The sequence below is a fragment of the Pantherophis guttatus genome, chromosome 18 (assembly GCF_059756535.1).
Source record: "Pantherophis guttatus breed Tessera chromosome 18, ASM5975653v1, whole genome shotgun sequence".
In the NCBI taxonomy this organism is placed as follows: Eukaryota; Metazoa; Chordata; class Lepidosauria; order Squamata; family Colubridae; genus Pantherophis; species Pantherophis guttatus.
The window spans coordinates 7,368,394-7,390,322 of NC_142080.1; the positions used below are offsets into that span (position 1 = coordinate 7,368,394).

General features: G+C 45.6%; 1 protein-coding gene across 2 annotated transcripts; it reads left to right on the forward strand.

Moving 5' to 3' along the window:
- Positions 1-1,129: 1,129 nt before the first annotated feature.
- Positions 1,130-18,527, forward strand: PELI3 (pellino E3 ubiquitin protein ligase family member 3). 2 transcript variants are annotated; one of them, XM_034424419.2, is made up of 7 exons: positions 1,130-1,343; positions 9,081-9,233; positions 10,523-10,652; positions 12,485-12,586; positions 14,535-14,732; positions 16,017-16,205; positions 17,352-18,527. In XM_034424419.2, exons 2-7 carry the CDS (start codon positions 9,082-9,084, stop codon positions 17,916-17,918), a joined length of 1,338 nt encoding a protein of 445 aa, XP_034280310.1. In that variant the 5' UTR covers positions 1,130-1,343; position 9,081; the 3' UTR covers positions 17,919-18,527. The 2 variants fall into 2 exon arrangements, with proteins under 2 accessions (XP_034280310.1, XP_034280311.1); XM_034424420.3 differs by lacking the exon at positions 1,130-1,343 and adding an exon at positions 7,554-7,908.
- Positions 18,528-21,929: the final 3,402 nt, after the last annotated feature.

The following is a 21,929-nucleotide window of genomic DNA, read 5'->3' on the forward strand; positions in this document are numbered from 1 at the left end:
ACTCCCACTCCAGAAAGACAATTTTTTTGGGACTGCCATGCTAGGTATCCCAAGAAATAGGTGTATGTGTTTTGTCTGTGCATATTTCCAAGTCCATAATAATTTATCTCCAAGAAAAGAAGACTGAATATTCTGTCCATCATTCATCCATCCATCCATCCAAGGGGGAGATTAGATGGATGGATGGATAGTCAGACAGACATATATAGATGAGATAAGAGAGATGCTTTCCTTGGATGGATGGATGGATGGATGGAGATAGATAGATAGATAGATAGATAGATAGATAGATAGATAGATAGATAGATAGATAGATAGATATAACGATGGATGTATAGGATGGATTGATGTATAGGATGGATGGATGGATGGATGGATGGATGTATAGGATGGATGGATGGATAAAAGATAGATGATAGATAGATAGATATAACAATGGATGTATAGGATGGATGAATTGGATGGATGGATGGATAGATAGAGAGACAGATAGATAGATAGATAGATAGATAGATAGATAGATAGATAGATAGATAGATAGATAGATAGAACAATGGATGTATAGGATGGATGGATTGGATGGATGGATGGATGGATAGGATGGATGGATAGATAGATAGATAGATAGATAGATAGATAGATAGATAGATATAACGATGGATGTATAGGATAGATGGATGTATAGAATGAATGGATGGATGTATAGGATAGATGGATGTATAGAATGAATGGATGGATGTATAGGATGGATGGATGGATAGAAGATAGATAGATAGATAGATAGATAGATAGATAGATAGATAGATAGATAGATAGATAGAACGATGGATGTATAGGATGGATGGATAGATGGATAGGATGGATGGATGGATGGATGGATAGATAGATAGATAGATAGATAGATAGATAGATAGATAGATAGATAGATAGATAGATAGATAGATAGATAGAGAAACCCCCTCCTTGGATGAATGGTTAGACTCCCCTCCCCAAGGAAGCCCACCAGCCCCTTCCCCTTTCTGGATGGGGGAGCGGGAGGGCGGGCAGGTGTCTCTCTCCCCCCCCTCTCTTTCTTCCCTTGCTTCAACGGATGGGGGTGGACGGGGAGTGCGTGGGGGGGGTGGAAGGGGAGGGGGCTCGGCGGCTGCGTGGATTGCAGCCTCGCATCGCCGGGAGCGGAGCGTCGTGGCAGGGCGGGCGGGAGGGAGGGGGGTTCTGGGGAAGGCGGTGGGGGGAGAAAGAGAGGCGATGAATCTGTGATCCCGCCCGGCGTTGGAGAGAAGCAGCCGCGGCGATCGGGCTCGATGGTGGGGTCTCCATCCGACGCGAGCGGCGGATGCTGAGTGAGAACCCGCCGCAGGGGAGAAGGGGGGGGGAAATTGGGTGGGTGGGCTGAGTGGCGCGTGGGGGGGGGGAGAGGGTGAAAGAGGAGGGGGAGGCAGACCCCCCCAATCCTATTGGGAGGGGAGGGCAGGGGAGAGGGCCGGCCCCCCCTTTCTCATCCAGGACCCCCTGCAATTCTGGGGAGACCCCCACCCTTGCACCCCAAATCTCCCCCTTTCTGCAGAGGTTCACCCACCCACCCTATTAATTGTGCCCTTCGCTGAATTTGGGGGGGGGGACACACAAAAATAGGTATTTTCCTAACCCACCCACCCCATTTCTGCCCCCCCACCACCAATCTGGAGAAAGTGGGAAGGGGGCATCTTCTCTGTTGCTTCTTTTTAGACATCCGAAGTGGGGGGGGGGCTTCCGGATCCCTGCCTGATCCCCGGGATCCCCATTGATCCCCCCCTCCTCTCTCTCTCTCTCTCTCAAAAAAAAAAAGCTGCCTCTCTTGGCCAAGAATTACTAATCCTAAAATCCATTTAAACCCACCCACCCTAAAACAAATATAAGGGATGCTGTGAGCGATGACTCTGAATTTTCTTCTGTTGTTTTCTTTGCCTCTGGCTGCCTTTTCATGCTTCAGTCGGTCCCCTAATGCGGGCACCCCAATCTCTCCATCCCAATATTTTGAACCCCCAATTTCAGCATTCCTTCCCCCCCCCCCACACACACACACTCCGGCTCTTCTTCCTCCCTCCCTCCCTCCTGGATCCTCAAAAAAACCATGGATTTATCAATGTTTATCTCTGGGGTAGCAGAGACACCTGGATTGATTGCAATGGGTCCGTTTCCCAATTCAGCCCCTTCCTCCTTATCCTCGTAGCCCACCCACCCCTCTCGTTCCCCCCCCCAAAAAAACCCGGATGGTTCCCTTAGAAGTCCCCGCCGGCTACATTCACACAACCTGCGTAACTCAGCTAGTAGAACCATCCATTTTCTGACTTGCAAAAGACCAGCTTGTGTGAACGGACGCACCTGTTTACAGATAGCCTGACCTCGGTCGATGGAGGCAGGGAGGTCAACTGAGGGATTTCAGACTGGGATGGACATGCTGGCTAAGTGGACAAGCCATCTGGGGTTCTGATCCAGAACCCCAGATTCTGGATCAGAATCCAGATCCAGGTAGGTTCTCCAGAATAGGTTGTTCTGGAGAACCTATCATCCCTTCTTAAACCTTGAACCCTCAGCCGGATTCTCCCGGATCCTACCTGTTGATGGCATCCTTCTCCGTTGTTTTAAGAACCCCTAATTTTCTTTTAATTTTTGGGCGCCGTATGAAACAGGCTGATCTTTGCTTCCCACCCACCCCGCAAAGCCCAGAACTGTTTTGGTGTTTCTTTTGACTTCCTCTTATGGCTTTACCTGTTGGTCTTCCATCCAACTGCTCATCAGATTTGATTCCCCCCCCCTCCAGCAACAAAGCCAACTCAGAAAGAGGGTTCTGTTTTTTTTTCCTTGCGAGGAAAAAAAACCCAGATTCCTTCTTGAAGGCTTCTTGGAAATATATTCTGCACATGCTCCTGGGGGGGCATTTTTATTTTTGTGGTTGGTGGGTGGGTTGATTAGGAGTCTTTGTTGATTCTTAAGAGACCACATAGATAGATTTCATCCAGGGATTTTAATCTGTGTACATCCCTGCAAAGGAACGTTTCTCTGTTTAAAAGATAAATTTTCAGGGTTCCTTTGCTAATGTAGAAAATGTTTTTAAAAATCCTTCAGGCCAAACTTTTCTAGGCAGCTTCATCGGGGAAGGAGGGGGGTTTATGATCAATTTGGGGTTCTTCTGATCCCCAAGATATGTATATGTATAATGTATATATGTATATGTGTGTGTGTGTGTGTGTGTGTGTGTGTGTGTATATATATATATATATATATATATATATATATATATATATATATATATATATATATATATATATATACACACACACAGTGCATTGTGTGTATGTGTATATGTATATATGTATATATCTCTATCTCTATCTCTATATATCTATCTCTATATCTATCTATTTATCTATCTATCTATCTATATACACACACTACAAAAATACACCTTTTATAGATGTGTGTATACACACAAACACACGAGAAGCTATACAATACGGACCGCAAAAATACACCTTTTATAGATGTGTGTATACACACAAACAGACATATATACACACACACAAAATCTGCAGAAACTGCACATGAGTAGCTACACAATACGACTGTTTATATACAAACAGTCCGTATTGTATAGCTTCTCGTGTGCGTGTATATATGTTGGTGTGTATACACACATCTATAAAAGGTGTATTTTTTGCAGTCCCGTATTGTATAGCTTCTCGAGTGCGTGTGTGTTTGGGTGAATATACACACATCTACAAAAGGTGTGTTTTTGCAATCTGTATTGTATAGCTTATTGACGTGCAGATTGTGGCCTGGCCTTGTTGTTAGGAGTGCTGGACGCGGGGGCAAAAAGGCGGCAGTTTGAAATCGAGGAAAATATTTATTTTTATGTTTTTGTGACAGTTTGGACAGAGGTGGGGGCTTGTAGAACAAGGTAAATTGGAAGTTACAATGCAAACAGGAAAACAGGTTTGTGTGTGCAGCTGATTTCAGATTCCTTTCTGACCCCCTTGTTGGCTGCGTTCACACACCACCCTAAAACCACATCCCGGCCCGTGTCACCTTAAAAGTAGCTTGTCACAGCGCACAGGTGTGCCATGGCTTGTTCGTATAGTGTGCCATGAGATTTTTTAATTGCTTTTTCTTTTCTTTCTTTTTTTTTTAAATTAGGTATAGTTTGTATAATCCGTATAAGGTATCCTCGATTTACGACCAACATTCCTGTGGCTAAGTGAGACAGGCGTTAAGTGAACTTGCCCCATTTTACGATGGTTTTGGCCACGGTTGTTAAGTGAATTCGCTGCAGCTAAGTTAGTATCGTGGTCGTTAAATGAACCTGGCTTCCCGTCGCAAAAGCGGATCACGTGATTCCCGAGAAACGGCAACTGTCATAAATATGATTCAATTGCCAAGGGTTTGAATTTGGATGCTGCAATGGTCATAAGTGTGAAAAACAGTTGTAAGTCAATGGTCACTAACTGTGAACTGTTGTAAATTGAGACGTAGTCTATATAGTGTTGGTACGCTTTATAAAATCTATAACTTCCCATCAAACTATGTCATACAGATTGAAAAATACATGCATATGATTCGTAATTTTCTGGGGAGTCCCAGAATTAATATTATATATCCAGTGTTATAGATTCAGAAAGGTTTAAGAACCACGGGTTTAAAAATTGTGCGAATTTAGCTTTTGTGTGGTTAGTTGATGTATTATTTGGGATTATATAGTATATAATCCCAAACCGGAATGCTAAAATTAATTCCATAAACCACAGTTAAGTAAAGTATTGGTAAATCGGTCACGGTCATCTAACCAGCTTTCTGTTTTCCTTGTTTGGAAAATATTAGTATGAATCAACCACTATTAATCTGGATCGGGTTTTTTTTAATTGGCTGGCGTTATTGCGATTTGCATAATGTATGGTAATTTAATGATTTTGCTCAGGCCAATAACTGGAATCCCAATTATTGTGGCTTATGAACCCAGGTTTAAGAGCGCTGTGTATAATGAGGGACTGAGTCAGTTGTGTTTTATTCAATAGCCATGCCTGACTAACCATGGTTTAAGCACAATATATGATTACAAATCTGATGTTAGAATCTGAGTGTTGGAGTTATTGGTGTGTGGGTGATGTATGTATGTACACAGAGAGAGAGAGAGAGAGAGAGAGAGAGAGAGAGAGGGAGATACCGGTATAAACAAAGCATCTCTAATGAGAATATATATATATATTCTCATTAGAGATGCATTGTTTATTTTTTTGAACCAACTTCCCTGACTTGGCTGTCTCCCCAAGATCTTCATCCCCCAGAATTCCCTAGATGGGTCGATATCATTTCCCAGAATTCCAAGCTGAGCATTCTGGGGTTTGAAGTCCATACATCTAGAAAGAAAAGTTTGCTTAAGCCCCTGTTTAGAATTTAATAAATAATAAGAATGGATGGATGGAAAGATGGATAAACAGACAGGAAAAGAAGGAAGGAAGAAGAAAGAAAGAGAAAGAAAGAAAGAAGGAAGGAAGGAAATAAAGAAAGAAAAAGAAGGAAGGAAAGAAAGAAAGAAAAAGAAAGAAGGAAGGAAGGAAAGAAAGAAAGGAAAAAGGAAAGAAAGAAAGAAAAAGAAGGAAAGAAAGAAAGAAGGAAGGAAGGAAGGAAGGAAAGAAAGAAAGAAAATGAAGGAAGTAAGGAAGGAAAGAAAGAAAGAAAAAGAAAGAAGGAAGGAAAGAAAGAAAAAAAGGAAAGAAAGAAAAGGAAGGAAAGAAGGAAGGAAGGAAAGAAAGAAAAAGAAAGAAGGAAGGAAGGAAAGAAAGGAAAAAGGAAACAAAAAAGAAGAAAGAAAGAAAGAAAGAAAGAAAGAAAGAAAGAAAGAAAGAAAGAAAGAAAGAAATATGAAAAAGAGAATTTGGAGTTTAATCCTTTATAGCCTCTTCCTGCCCCTTTGGCTCCAAATCATAAACTAAATCTTAAAAATTTGGCAGAGGGGTTGACACCACCTAGCTTCCTTTAAAAAAAAAAAAAAAAAAAAACCCCAAACTTCCAAAATTCAGAACTCCGCATGAAGACATTGAAATTGGAATTAAGTCTGCACAACTTTAATTAATTTCTGCCTCTTTTCCTCCAAGCTTTCCCTGTTCCTCCATCTCTTCTAGAAATACTTCAGAGTTTGAGGTCTCCAATGGGGTGCCCAGGATCTTTGCATCCTGGAATGTCCCACAAGTCTATATGCCCTTCAGATATTTTTCATTTTTGAATAATAATAATTATTTTTTTTTAAACACACCACCTCTAGCACTGTGGCTTTGGAAGTTTTCTTCCAAAATTAAAATACGAGCTTTGCCCCTCGTATCTTAATATTTGGGGAACCAGCATGTTCCCCTCCTCCGCCAGTAGCCATTTTGTGACAGTGCCCACAAATATCCTCCTCCTCCCACCCACCCCCAAAGATTGGGGCCCCGCCAATCGAGGATTATTAAAAATTCTTTGGATTCTCAGGAAAAATAGCTGTAGTTTTTAAAAAGAATGAGGTTAGCCTTTTGAATAATTAACCTTAAACCCAGAATGGGGGGTTTCTCTCCAAGGAATGTTGATTTAAAAGAAAAAAAAATCTAATATTTTTGGGGGGGAGTGGGTGGTGGCAAGGATCTTTGCCTCTTTGCAACCCAGGTTTGGTGGTGTTGCAGTTGTCGGCCAGAACAAATTTGCAAAGTATTAAGGAAAAGGCCCAGATACCGATCCGGCAATCTGCAAAAAAAAACTAAGATAATAAGAATAAACTCAAGTTCAGGATTCCTAGTGGCAAGCCAACAATGGAGGTTTGGTCCTGTTGTGCTTTATGGCTGTTTTATTTTTTTATTTGTAAATAAATAAATAAACGGGCGAGACAGATGCTGTTATTTCCTCTCTATTCCGCAATCTGTGCAGAAAGATTTTGAGCGATTGAAGATTACCGAGCTGGTACAAAAAGCCATTTCAGCTCTGCGTCTTCTCGGTGGTGTTCCAGGTTTAAGGAGGAGGAAATGCCAAAAAGCGTGGCCTTTTGCAAAAATTCCCCATTCTGTTTTCTCAGACTTGGGGTTAGAGAAAGGTGGATTTTTTTTTTCTTTTTTCCCCCCCCCCCTGCTTGTCTGCTGGGTTCACACGACCTGCAGTTTTGTGCCTGAATTCACCTGCAAATTCATTCACACAAGACTCAAAGCCAGGAAAAAAAACCAACAACACCGCCCCCCAAAAAACACCCAGGTTTTTCAAACTCTCTGGCCTTTCTTTGTGTGAATGCAGCCGTAAGATCTTTCCTTTATCTGCTTAGGCTGGGTTGAGAACCCAGGAAAAAAAAGGTGCAGGTTTTGGTTAAACGACTAAACCCAAAATCCGGAACAGGAGGTGGTTGAATTTTTATTTTTATTTTTTTAAAGTTTATTTTATTTTATTTATTTTTTGGAAGCTTCCTTTTTTCTGGTTGGGACCAGGATGGGAAAGAGGATGTTGCCTTGGCAACAGAGAGCCATTAAATATCTGAAATGCTGCCATAGTAACAGCGCGGAGGTAGTTTAGGGCTGTCGCCATGGCAACTTTCAGGACTGGGAAGAAGCGTTTGAAACCCGGAGATGCTAAATGTGTTTACAATCCTTAGAGGGGAGGTGGGAAGGAGGAAAAAAAAAAAAAATTCAATATCGCGGAACAACAAAGCCATGTATAGAAGGGAGGAATGGCTGGGTGATGAGATGACGTTCGGTCTCCGTGAGTTTCTGAACATGTCCAGAGCACCAAGCTAGGCTGTCCTCCTCTCTGAATCCCAGGGAGTCAATTCCAATCCAGCTCAACCGATACAAGTAGTCTTTGACTTACGACCACGGTTGGGGGGGCCAGAGTTTCCGTTGCTAAGCGAGGCGAGGTTCTTAAGTGAGTTGCGCCCGGTTTTATGATTTATTTATTTTATTTTTTTGGCCACGGTTGTTAAGCGAGCCACTCCGGTTGTTAAGTGAATCAAGCAGTTCTTTGGGTTAGGGTTATAGGGTTCCCCCAACGATTTGGCTTGTCGGAGGAGGGAAGGATCGAAAAACCCAGCCACATAGCAACCGTCATAAACACATATAGGTTGCCAATCATAGGGCCGTGGGGGAATGCCGCGACGGTTGTAAGTGCGAGGATCGGGGGGTAAGTCGCTTTTTTCCCCCCCCCAGCGCTGTTGCAATTTGGAATGGTGGCTAAATAGGGGTTTGTAAGCCGAGGATGATTTGATTTGAAGATGTTTTTGGATTTCAAAGCTACCCAGGTTTTGCATTCAGATGCTGGAGGTGAGTTCAAATCCTCCCACGGCTACAGAAATCCCTGGGGGATTCTGAGGCAGTTATACCTCCCTCTCAGCCTACCTTCCAGGAGTGTTGTTGCGCCAGGAGGAAAAAAAAAATCTACATCTCGCGCTGTGCTAAGATAGAAGTGCATAGGATATTAAAAAAGACAACCTCTGACCTTGGCTAATCTTGTATGGCTAAACCAAGCCAAAACCTGGTTAACATTCGGATGGAAGTCCACCAGAAAAAGCAGACCGGAAAGCCCAAAAATTTAATCTCCAAAGAAGACAGTGGCAAACTGTCCAAGTCAGTTATTTCTCAAATCTCGGCAACGTGGAAGATGCGTGGACTTCAACTCCCAGAATTCATAGCGTAGATGGCTGGGGAATTCTGGGAATTGAAGTCCACGCATCTCAAAAGCTGTTTATAAGTCAAGAAGTACATCCAGATTGTTCCCTGGAGCTGATCCAGAATCACCAGAACTACAGACTCAATTAGGAATCCGTTTTTTAAAAAAACCTTAAAAAGAAATCTACTTTGTGGGATTTGAGACAGTTTGCAAACCATGCTTTCTTGAGATCCTTAAAATGTTGCTTTTCTTCGTTCCTTTCTCTCTCTTTTTTTTTTGGTCAGTTTCTCCGTGCCGAACTGCACATTTGCAAAACTCCCAATGGCCACGAGAATTTAAGCCCGAGAAAGTTCGTTTTCCCCCCCCCCCCCGTACCTATAATTCAAAATACCTGCGTTCTCCTCCGGGTTCACACAACTCTGTATTCCTAGGATGGTGCTTGAAGGAAGCGCGGAAGCTGTGAGTTCCCATTCGCTAACTCTGCGTCGGACCTGTGTCCAGAATGGGCGTTTTTACCCTTCGGCGGGGGATAGCCTCCTGTTAACCAAAAAACCAGTGAAATACGGGGAATTGATCGTCCTGGGGTAAGTGAAAACCATTTTTTCCCCCAGTGTTAGGCAGCGGTGAAATCTAAAATTTGTTACTGCCGGTTCTGTGGTCGTGGCTTGGTGTGGGTGGGTGGGTGGGTAATGGGACTGGGTGGGCGTGGCCATTTTTTTTCCTTTTTTACTTTTAAAACCATTTTTTCTACAACCTCTTCGGCAAAAAAAAAAAATGACGATCCCAGCTGAGTTGCCTGATCGGCAGAGGCTTTTTTTTTTCCTTTTAAATGCCTCTGACGATCAGGGAACTCAGCTGGGATCGTCAGAGGCTTTTAAAAGGAAAAAAAAAAGCCTCTGAGGATTGCGCGGCTCAGCTGGGATCGTCAGCGCCACAGTGGACTAATGCACTGTTATTAACATCTGATGCCTGCAATTACTGCAAGTTCAAATCCCAACCAGGCTCAAGGTTGACTCAGCCTTCCATCCTTTCAAAGGTAGGTAAAATGAGGACCCAGATTGTGGGGGCAATAAACTGACTTTGTATAAAATATACAAAAGTATGAAGGCTATTGCTTAACGCATTGTAAGCCGCCCTGAGTCTCCGGAGAAGGGCGGCATATAAATTAAAGCAAAAAAAAAAAGAGGCTTTTAAAAGCAGAGGTTGTAGAAAAAATGCTTTTAAAAGCCTCTAACGATCCCAGCTGAGCCGCGCAATCATCAGAGGCTTTTTTTTTTACTTTTAAAGAATTTTTTCGGCCAAAGAGGTTGTTTTAAAAATAAAAAAAAAAGCCTCTGATGATTGTGCGGCTCAGTTGGGATGGGAGGTGGGGGAGCAAGGATTTTTGCTACCGGTTCTCCGAACCACCCACCTCCATCGCTACCGGATCGGGCGATCCGGTCCGAACCGGGAGCATTTCACCCCTGGTGTTAGGTAACTTGAGGGTAAAGCAAACAGTTGCGGGAACCGGGTAGACATGGAACCTAACGAAGAGAAGGACTACGGGTGCCATGGTAGCAGTGTTCCAGAGGTTATATTTTCCCGGTTCGGATCGGTTCACCCGAACCGGTAGCGGAAATCATGGGTGATCCTACCCATCCACCCCAGCTCTATGACATCCTATTTAAGCATGTTTTTGTGGAAATGAGGAGGAATTTCCTGACAGGGAGAACAACCAACCCATGTCGGAAGTTGTGGGAGCTTCATCTCTGGAAGCTTTCAAGAAGAGACCGGACTGCCATTTGTCGGAAATGTAGGGTCTCCTGCTTGGGTGGGGGGTTCGGCTAGATGACCTCCAAGGTCCCTTCCAACTCTGTTCATCTGTTCAACGCAGGTACAATGGCTCTCTGGCTAACGGAGACAAAGGCCGTCACCGCAGCCGGCTGGCGCTCTACAAGCGACCCAAAGCCAACGGCGTGAAACCCGATGTTATCCACCATATCTCCACGCCACTGATGTCCAAAGTAAGTCAAACAACCCACCGTGGTTACAGAAATGACCCCCTCCCTTCCACCGCCCCGCCCCCCCGGCAATGAGTCTTCGGAGAGGGGCGGCATATAAATTTAATTAATTAAATTAAATTAAATTAAATTAAACGGTATTGCCAGATCTCACTGGGGAGCTATTTAAACCTCTGGCTGTGTTTAAACACGGATTCTGAGCATGGGCAAAGTTCTTTTCCTGCCCCATCCGGAACCACCACCAATGGCTCTGAATGGGGGAATGTAGTCTGAATTACAGGCAGTCCTCGACTTACAACAGTTCATTTAGCGACCGTTCGAAGTGACAACAGCACTTGGAAAAAGGGACTTATGACCGTTTTTCCACACTTACGACTGTCACAGCATTCCTGTGGTCACGCGATCAAAATTCAGACGTTTGGCCACTGGCTCCTACTTAATGACGGCTGCAGAGCCCCTTCTGCGACCTTTTGATAAGCAAAGTCAATGGGGGGGATGCCAGGTTCACTTAACGACGGTGTGACTAATTTAACACCTGCAGCGATTCACTTAACAACCGTGGCAAGAAAGGTCATGCAATGGGCTAGAAGTGACACTTAACAAGTGTCTCGCTCAGCAACATAACTTTTTGGGCTCAAAAGACGGGCACATTTCATCATATGTGGTGGACTTGTGCTAGGACAAAAAAATTAATTGGGGGCAAAAATACACAAATGGCTAGGAAAGATAATATGGAAACAGATAGATTTTAAACCTGAACTGGTTTTATTAGGGACTAGCTGGACGCCCGTGCTTCGCTACGAAACTATGTGCTCGGGCTTGATAAATTGACACTGAAACTTAATGTAGAATGTATAACTCCGTAGCTTCAGAGTGTGTTAATATAATGCAACTGGCAGTTGGAACAGAGGGAGAGTGGGAGTAGAATGTCCCAGCTCACAGCATCCATCGGTATTCATCTGGCTAGCATCCTCTCAGTGTGTGAGAGAGCTGAGGGATGTTTTGAAACTCAAACAATATTTGCTGTGTGAGCAAGAAGGAGACAGGAAGGAGGCTGGGCATGGCTTAGCTCAACTGTTCTGTAGTAAAGCTGCTTGCTGCTGTGAAAGTAAAACTGAAAGTGAAACTCCTCTCCTCTGCTTGTGTGTTGCATTTGGCACAGATTCCTTTTCAGGTGGGGAGGGGGAGTAGAACTCCTTAGCATCAGAGTGTGTTAATAATAATATAGGAAATAATGCTCTGATGGTCATTTTGAAAAATCCTTTCTTAGCGAGCACCTAGAAGCCAAGAGGAACATATGTGGCAAATTTCAAGTTTGTAGGCTTTACGGTTCTGGAGATTTTGTGATTACGGCGTGAGTGGTTTTCGCTTTTATATCTATAGATGATATCAGAAAATTTTGATAAGAAAAATACGTATTTAGTAATGACATGTTTTAATACCAGCAAGAATTATTTTGGCACAATATTGGAAAGATGAAGAAACACCGCAAGATGAAGAGATAATTAAGATGATACTAACTAGTCTGTGCAGGAATGGATAGGCTGACACTGAAAATCAAACAGAAAGAAGACACAGAATATTATTAACCCTGGAATTTATTCTACCAGTGGTTGGAAAAAAGGGGTGGAGAGTAAGAATGGAATCTGTATATCGTTAAGCAAATTAAATAGCCCAGACCATACGATGTGTATTAAGCATTAAGAAATGTAACTAATAGAAAATTAATAAAATGTATTTTTTTAAAAAAAAGTCGGGCTCAAATTGCCATCGTAACTTTGAACCGTCACTAAATGAACTGTTGTAAGTTGAGAACTACTTCTCTGCTCCAACAGGCCCTGAGCGACAGAGGTCAACATAGCATCTCCTATACGCTTTCCCGAAGCCATTCGGTCATTGTCGAATATACTCAAGATGGCGAGACGGACATGTTCCAGGTATTTATCGGGAGGGGACACCTTTGTGGGGCCTCCAGAGATGACGTGATGGACAGTCCAAGGGGAAGGTGTTTAGCCCCCTCTAAAAGACAAATTTGCGGTCAGGGCCGGATTTAGATGAAAAGAGGCCCTAGGCTATTCCTCTTATGAGGCCCTTTCACCTATAGTGAAAGTGTAATTTTAATTTTGCTAACAATTTGAATGTAGGCCCCTCTTGATCTTGAGGCCCTAGGCTGAAGCCTAGTTAGTCTATAGGAAAATCCGGCCCTGTTTGCGGTGGATAGGCTCACAGCGTCAACTCTGGAGCTGGCCTGACCGAGGCCATTTTGAGGCTCCAGGCAGGGGTAAAATCCAGCAGGTTCTGACAGGTTCTGGCAAACCGGTAGTGGAAATTTTGAGTAGTTCGGAGAACCGGTAGCGGAAATTTTGAGTAGTTTGGAGAACCGGCAAATACCACCTCTGGCTGGTCCCAGAGTTGGATGGGAATGGAGATTTTGCAATATCCTTCCCCCAGGAGTGGGGAGAGAATGGGGATTTTATTTATTTATTTATTTATTTATTTATTTATTTATTTATTTATTTATTTATTTATTTATTTATTTATTTATTTATTTATTTATTTATTTATTTATTTATTAGTTCGATTTATATGCTGCCGTTTTCCGGAGACTCGGGGCGGCTTACAATGCATTAAGCAATAGCCTTCATACTTTTGTATATACCTGCTTAGTAGGGCTTTCGGGGGCCGCCTAAGCGGTGTTCTTTTTTATACAAAGTCAGTTTATTGCCCCTACAATCCGGGTCCTCATTTTACCTACCTCGGAAGGATGGAAGGCTGAGTCAACCTTGAGCCTGGTGAGATTTGAACTTGCAGTAATTGCAGGCAACTGGCAGCTAAGTACTGCTTTAACAGCACTTAGTCCACTGCGCCACCCAGGCTCCTCAATTTTGCAGTATGCTTCCCCTGGAGTGGGGTGGGAATGGAGATTTTGCAGTATCCTTCCCCTGGAGTGGGGTGGAAATGGAGATTTTGCAGTATCCTTCCCCTGCCACGCCCACCAAGCCACGCCCACCAAGCCACACCACACCCACCAAGCCATGCCCACAGAATCGGTAGTAAAAAAAATGTTGAATTTCACCATTGGCTCCAGGGTTGCCACAAGGGAGATGTGGGTTAGGGGGGGAAGGGAGAATAGAGATAGGATTCGGTAGCCAAAACAAAATATTTTCTCTTGAGAATCAAGGACATTTCTACAGGTGGCTGAAGAAAGGAGGAGCAATGTTGCCCAAGCAATTGGGTCTCACCCTGATTGGACCATGTGACCGATTATTTGGGACGGGAAGGGGAAAAATGTTTACTTTTAATTAGGTGAAAACGGGGGGGGAGGGGACATTTAGAGTCAGTTTTCACCAGCCTGCGCCAATATGATCTATCCAATAAAACTATTCTTTGAGGAACCTACCTGCCTTGGAATTCTGTTTGCTATGGATGTATTACTTGGAACCCTGACACACAGTAGACTGGGTGGCACAGTGACTTAATGGTTAAAGAGTCTTGGCTTGTCGGCTGGAAAGCCGGCTGTCCAGGTTCAAGACCCGAGTGCCACATCACAGGACGAGTTCCCCTCCTCACCTCAGCTCCTGCCAACCTAGCATGCCAACGCGAGTAGATAAATAGGTACCACTTCGGTGGGAATGTCAGAGCGCGCTCAATTGTGGTCTTAAGTCGAGAATTACTTGTACGCTGGCCAGAGACAGAAATATTTTAAAAACAGCAATAAAAAAAATAAATCCACCTTAGATTGACCGCTAGAGAAAAATAAAACCAGCATTTTGGAAAGAAGGGAAAAAATGTCCGCTTCATGATAAAAGGAAAAACGTTCGCTTCTTGTGAAAGTTTTACTCGCTGACTCGCGTCTCCTCCTTCTCCCCATCTCTCTATTCCCAGATCGGCCGCTCGACGGAGAGCATGATCGATTTTGTGGTGACTGACACCACGCCGGGCACAAACTCATCCGTGGATGGACAGACAGCCCAAAGTACTATATCCCGCTTTGCCTGCCGAGTCATCTGCGAAAGAAACCCTCCGTACACTGCCCGGATTTACGCCGCCGGTTTCGACGCTTCCCGCAACATTTTCCTTGGAGTGAGTGAGTCACCAAGCAGTTCTTGTGTGCGTAATGTGTGTGTACAGGTAGTCCTCGACTTACAATAGTTCACTTAGTGATCATTCAAAGTTACGAAGGCACTGGGTCTTCCGGTTTGGCGTTGCGGCGAGGTAGTCGGGGAATTAGCGGGCTCCGATGAGCTCCGGGAAAACCCCGGCTGACGAACCACTGCTGATGGGTTTGCAGATCAGAACCGTCCTGCAGGGACAGGGAAGAAAGAGAGGCATCTCGGATGACCAAGAGGAGCAGACAAGAAGGCAGAGCCTTCTGCGCATGTGCAGAGGGCCAAAAACGGGATGTGATGACGTCTGGCCGGGTAGGTGGAGCCTCCCGCTGCCGGCGCTACCGGTTCTTCCGAGCCAGATAGAACCAGCTGAATTTCACCACTGCTTATGACCATTTTTCAGAGTTACAACCTTTGCAGCATCCCCGTGATCACATGATCAAAATTCAGACGCTTGGCCCGCTGGTTCATATTTATGACCATTATAGAATCCTTGGGGGGAGGGGGGAGGCGATGTCACGTGACCCCCTTTTGCGACCTTCTGAGAAGCAAAGTCACTGGGGGAAGCCGGATTGACTTACCAACTGGATTACTAATTTATCAAGTGCAGGGATTCACTTAACAATGGTGGCACGGGATTTTGCCTCCATTTTATGATCTTTCTTGCCACGGTCGTTAAGGGGGAATAGCCGCCTTATTTAGTAACACGGTTGTGAAGTGAATCTGGACTCCCTTATTGACTTTGCTTGTCAAACGGTCACAAAAGGGGATCACGTGACCCCAAGGACACTGCGACGGTCATAAATATGAACCTTTCGCCAAATATCTGAATTTTGATCACGTGATCACGGGGATGCGGCAAATGGTCGTAAATGTGAAAAACGGTCCTAAGTCACTTTTCTCCGCCCTTTTGTAACTTTGACCGGTCACTAAATGAACTGCAGTATTTTAAGGACTATCTGTATTTTTCTTCACGGACCCAACGCAGCACAGTCGTTTTTGCAACTGACCGACCAAATGATCAAATGCCCGTTTAAAACTCAAATATTTCCACCTATGGCAATGAGAAGGTTTGAACGTGTGTGTGCGTGTGTGTGGTAACTTCGTACTGTTGCTAAACGAACAAGTTGTAACTCAGGGATTACCTAGAGTCTGGTTGTCTTTCACTTGAGTAGGTTTGAGTGAGGAGCAGTGGTGGGGCATTGGCCAACCAGGACCTTAAAACCAGACTTCAATGCCACGTCTCTCTCATTGGCAGGAGAGAGCAGCAAAATGGAGAACACCCGATGGGCTCATGGATGGCTTGACCACGAACGGCGTGCTTGTAATGCACCCGAACGGCGGTTTTAGCGAAGACTCCACCCCGGGAGTCTGGCGGGAGATCTCGGTCTGCGGGAACGTCTACGCTCTGCGGGACAGTCGCTCCGCACAGCAGCGGGGAAAGCTGGTAGGTGATGTGGCCCGCCATTGGCAAGCGGAGCTGGTAGCAGACTCAGACAGTGAGGAGGTTGGGAAGGAACATGGGCCAGTCCTGGAGTCTGGGAAAGGCTCTGATGAGGGCTCTGCGTCGGAGGCAGAGAGGGGGCCAGAGCCTCTGACAGTTGTCAGCTGCCTTCAGAGTCAGATATCAGTGGGGCAGAAGAACAGCTGAAGCCTGTTCCCAGCGTACACATGCGCAGGGTTGCCAGACGAAGGGAACAGCTAAAGAACAAGGGTCGACTCAGGAGTAAAGCCACAGGTGGACGGTGAATAGCCCCTCCCATAGGGAATAAAAGAGGAGCGAAAGGGAAGGGCAGTTTGCAGGAGACAATTAGTTCACCTAATTGGTTCATGACCCTCCGAGACGCCTTGCCAAGTTTTGAAGATATCGACCTGGCAGCTCTCCAAGCCAGATAAGGTCTGTGACTGTAAATTCTCCCTTGAAAAACTTTGCTGGATGTGAATGAGAGGAATTCACAGTAACTTAATCAAAAAGAGTTTTTGTCGGGACAAGGAATTTGCTTCCTGCTCTTGGGAAGCCTAGCTCGGAACAGTAGGTTGGCAACTCAACAGAGAAGAGTGGATTATAAATCAAGATTTATCCACCGAGAGTGGATTATAACTCAAGATTTATAAGGTTTAGGAGAAGGAGGAGATTCAGGAGTGCAAAGAGCAAGACAGATAATTAGGGGATAGAACATACGAAAAAAGTTTGCAGGATTTGGGTAGTTTAGTGAAAAGAAGGACTAGGGGTGACATGATAGCAATCGTCCAATATTTGAGGGGCTGCCATATTTGAGGGGGGTCAACTTATTTTCCAAAGCATCAGAAGGCAGGAGAAGAAGCAACGGATGGAGACAAATCAAGGAGAGAAGCAACCTAGAACTAAGGAGAAATTTCCTGACAGTGAGGACAATTAACCAGTGGAACGACTTGCCACCAGAGGTTGTGGGTGCTCCATCACTGGAGGTTTTTAAGAAGAGATTGGATAACCATTTGTCTGAAATGGAATAGGGTTTCCTGCCTGAGCAGGGGGGGTTAGACTAGAAGACCTCCAAGGGTCCCTTCCGACTCTGTTATTAATCTCTTCTTTTCTATTCTCCCTCGATGCTAGGTGGAAATGGAGTCCAACATTCTGGAGGACGGCTCCCTCATCGACCTCTGCGGGGCCACGCTCCTCTGGCGCACTTCGGAGGGGCTCCTGCGCACCCCAACTTTGCAACAGCTGGAGCTGCTGCGTCAAGAGGTCAACGCTGCCCGGCCCCAGTGCCCGGTTGGCTTCAGCACCCTGGCCTTCCCCAGCCTGGCCCAACGAGGCATGGTGGAAAAACAGCAGCCCTGGGTGTACATCAACTGTGGCCACGTCCACGGTTTTCACAACTGGGGGTTCCGTAAAGAGAAAGGGGGGCTGGAGCGCGAGTGCCCCATGTGTCGGCGGCTGGGCCCTTACGTGCCTCTCTGGCTGGGCTGCGAGGCCGGGCTGTATCTGGACGCCGGACGCCCCACTCACGCCTTCTGCCCTTGCGGCCACGTCTGCTCCGCCAAGACTGTCCAGTATTGGTCGCAGATCCCGCTGCCGCACGGCACCCATGCCTTCCACGCCGCCTGCCCCTTCTGCGGCACCTGGCTGACCGGCCAGCAGGGTTTCGTCCGGCTCATTTTCCAGGGACCCCTCGACTGAGCCGGAGAGAGGGGGAGGCGTAGCAACACGGCCCGCCTGGCGGGGGAGACGGTTGGAGAATAAACCACAACCTCCGCTGGCCGCCGTGGACCGCTCAATCTCGTCATTTGATTGTACTGGACTTTGCATCGGCCGGACGGCCACCGCATCTCTTCCCATCCAAGCATTTTGGGGAGGGGGGGGCAGGATTCGATTCCAATTTGAGGAAGACGGATTCTCCTCAGTCCGCCCACCCCACCCCCATCCTCGCCTCCTTCCCCGGGACCCAGTCGTTCCCTTCCCACTTAGAACCCGTCGCCGAGAAGCAGAGGTTCGCACAAACGGGGGACTTCAGTGGTTCCCGAAATGGGAAGCACGTCGTTTTGGGGCCAGGGGGCATCCGAAAGCCAGCCAGCCGATTATCTTCAAACAGGGTATGCATCGACAGAGGAAGCTCGACTCGAAATCCGTTGCTTGGGCATTGTAGGCGATCTGCACGCTGCCGTCGCGATTTCTTGAACCCAGGTTTAGGGTTGCTGTGTGTGAACCCAGCCTAGATCCGATCGATGGGGCAAGCCCAGGAGAGCTTTGCTGTTGCTAACAGAGATATATATATATATATATCCATTATACGGTGTGGGTCTCTTATTTATGTACTGTCTCCCGCCTTTATTTTGTACAACTCAAGGTTGCACCTGTAAGGATCCTTCCTCGTACAGTCTTTCTTTCTTTCTTTCTTCTTTCTTTTATTTGATTTATATACCGCCGTACTCCCGAAGGACTCAGGGCGGTGAACAGCCAACAATAAAATACAGATATACAAAATTTAAAAAGCAGAAATAAAATCGAATTAAATAGCTTGGCCCAGACAAATTAAAACCCCAATCAATTTAAAACAAATTTAAACTTTGAGTATTAAAAATATTAAAATTATTAAAATTGTTTAAAAAGAGGGAGAAAGTTAGGCCAGGCCCGCCTGGTGGAATAAAAAGGTCTTTAGAGCGCGACGGAAGGTGCGCAGATCTGGGATCCTCCGTGTCTCTGGGGGGAGCTCGTTCCAGATAGTAGGTGCCCCCACAGAGAAGGCTCTCCCCCTAGGGGCCGCCAGTCGACATTGTTTGGCCGACGGCACCCGGAGGAGCCCCTCTCTATGAGAGCGTACCGGCCGGTGGGAGGCTATTGGTGGTAGTAGGCAGTCCCGCAAGTACCCAGGTCCTAAGCCATGGAGCGCTTTAAAGGTGGTAACCAAAACCTTGAAGCACACCTGGAAGACCACCGGGAATCAGTGCAGCTCGCGCAGGAGGGGTGTTACGTGGGAGCGCCATGTCGCTCCCATAACCACCCGCGCGGCCGCACTCTGCGCCAATTGGAGCCTCCGGGTGCTCCTCAAGGGGAGCCCCATGTAGAGAGCGTTACAATAGTCCAGGCGGGAGGTGACGAGGGTATGAGTGACTGTGCGTAAGGAGTCCCGATCCAGAAAGGGACGCAACTGGCGAATCAGGCGAACCTGATAAAAAATCCTCCCGGTCACAGCCGTCAGTCCCCACAACAACAACTGTAACCGAGTTGGAAGGGACTTTGGAGGTCATCTAGTCCAACCCCCTGCTCATACAGGAGACCTACCATATACTAGGGATTCGAACCGCCAAACTGCCGACTTTCTGATCGACAAGCTCAGTGTCTTAACCGCTGAACCACCTAGTCAGGCCAAACTGCAACGTGAATTGGGCTGAGTGAGAAGGACAGGTCCCAAAGTCATTAAACTGATTTTTCACGCCTGAAACTCAATGCAATACCTTCGCTGCCACCCCATCAGAACGTCTCTATTTTAATTTTCTCTTAGTCATCCGTTGGAATTCGGGGTCTTCTCGGGGCCTAAATTAAAACCCTTTGCATTCCTCTCCCAATTGAGAGGAAAAGTTTTATTTTATAATGCGATGCTTCTCAGCCTCCGCGACTTTAATATGTGTGGACTTCAACTCCCAGGATGGTGCCTGAGGAATTCTGGGAGTTAAAGTCCAACCCTCTCAAAACAAGCTGACTGGGGAACTCTGGGAATTGACGTCCTTCCGCCTTAAAACATGCTGGGGAATTCTGGGAGTTGAAGTCCAGCTAACTTAAAGCATGCTGGCTGGGGAATTCTGGGAGTTGAAGTCCTCCCATCTTAAAGCAGGCTGACTGGGGAACTTTGGGAATTGAAGTCTTTCCGCCTTAAAACATGCTGGCTGGGGAATTCTGGGAGTTGAAGTCCAGCTAACTTAAAGCATGCTGGCTGGGGAATTCTGGGAGTTGAAGTCCTCCCATCTTAAAGCAGGCTGACTGGGGAACTCTGGGAATTGAAGTCCTTCCGCCTTAAAACATGCTGGCTGGGGAATTCTGGGAGTTGAAGTCCTCCCACCTTAAAACATGGGAAATCTGGGAGTTGAAGCCCACCCCTCTTAAAGCATTATGGGTGAGGAATTCTGGAAATTGAAATCCATTCATCTTAAAGCTGCCATGGTTGACAAACACTGTTCTAATTTATTTCTCCATCCAAAAAAGGACATTAGAAAAAAATTTGCATGTGTGGGGTATGGTTTTTGTAATATCTCTTTGTTTTTCCCGTAACGTGCTTCTCCTGTTTTACACTTCCAAATTAACCAGGATTTTTTAAGTTGGTAAAACAGTTAAAGACTCTGCCTGCCCAACATAGGATATTACAAACCAAAAAGTAACTGCAGATTGAAACTAATCAGCTGTTGGATAATGTGTGAAAGCTTTGGTAAGGTTACTTGGTTATGGGGTGAGCTCACCCAGTGAGAAGACCCCAAGGGTTTCTACATCCCACCTCGAAGGGGTGCACCCTCCTCCCTTCAAGACTTCCTACATTATGAACCTCCAAAGGAAAAAAAGGGAAAATGCAATATGGATCTCACCTGGGACTTAATGCAAAGAGCTTCACCATCATCTCAAATGGTGAAGTTGGGATACAATCAAGATCATATGAAGTAGTAATACCGCTTTATAAAGCCTTATTAAGACCACATTTAGAATATTGCATCCAGTTTTGGTCAGGTATTATAAAAAAGATGTAGACACTCTGGAAAGAGGGAGGGAGGGGAAATAAAAGAGGTATGGATGGATGGATGGAAAGGAAAGAGAAAGGAAAGAAAGGAAAAGGAAAAAAAAAAGAAAAAAGATACAGGAAGGAACAGGAGAGAATAGGAGGGAAGGAGGAAGAAAAAGAAGGAAAGAAAGGGAAGGAGGAAAGAAGGAAGGAGACAGTGAGGGGGAGAAAGAAGGAAGGAGGGAGGAAAAGAAAGAAAAAGAAAAAAATAGGAAGGAAGGAACAGGAGAGAATGGGAGGGAAGGAGGAAGAAAAAGAAGGAAAGAAAGGGAAGGAAGAAAGAAGGAAGGAGATGGGGAGGAAAGAAGGAAGGAGGGAGGAAAAGAAAAAAAGGATACAGGAAGGAAGGAAGGAACAGGAGTTAGTGGGAGGGAAGGAGGAAGAAAAAGAAGGAAAGGAAGAAAGAAGGAAAGAAAGGGAGGGAGGAAAGAAGGAGAGAATGAGGGAGGGAGGAAAGAAGGAAGGAGGGAGGAAAAGAAAGAAAAGGATACAAGGAGGAAGGAACGAAGGAGAGAAAGAAGGAGGAAGAAAAAGCAGGAAAGGAAGAAAGAAGGAAAGAAAGGGAAGGAGAAAAGGAAGGAAGGAGACAATGAGGGGGGGAGGAAAGAAGGAAGGAGGGAGGAAAAGAAAGAAAAAAGAAAAAAAGGATACAAGGATGCAGGAACGGAGGAGAGAATGGGAGGGAAGGAGGAAGAAAAAGGAAAGAGGGAAGGAGGGGGGAAGAAAAGAAAGAAAGAAAGAGAATGGGAGGGGGGAGGAAGGAACGAAAAGAGGGAAGGAAGGAAGGAGTGGACGGAGGGAGGGAGAAAATGCTTAGCGCATTGTAAGCCGCCCTGAGTCTCCGGAGAAGGGCGGCATATAAATCAAATTAAAAAAAAAAAAAAACAAGATTAAAAAAAAATCAGAAAGCAAGCAAGAATCGAAGC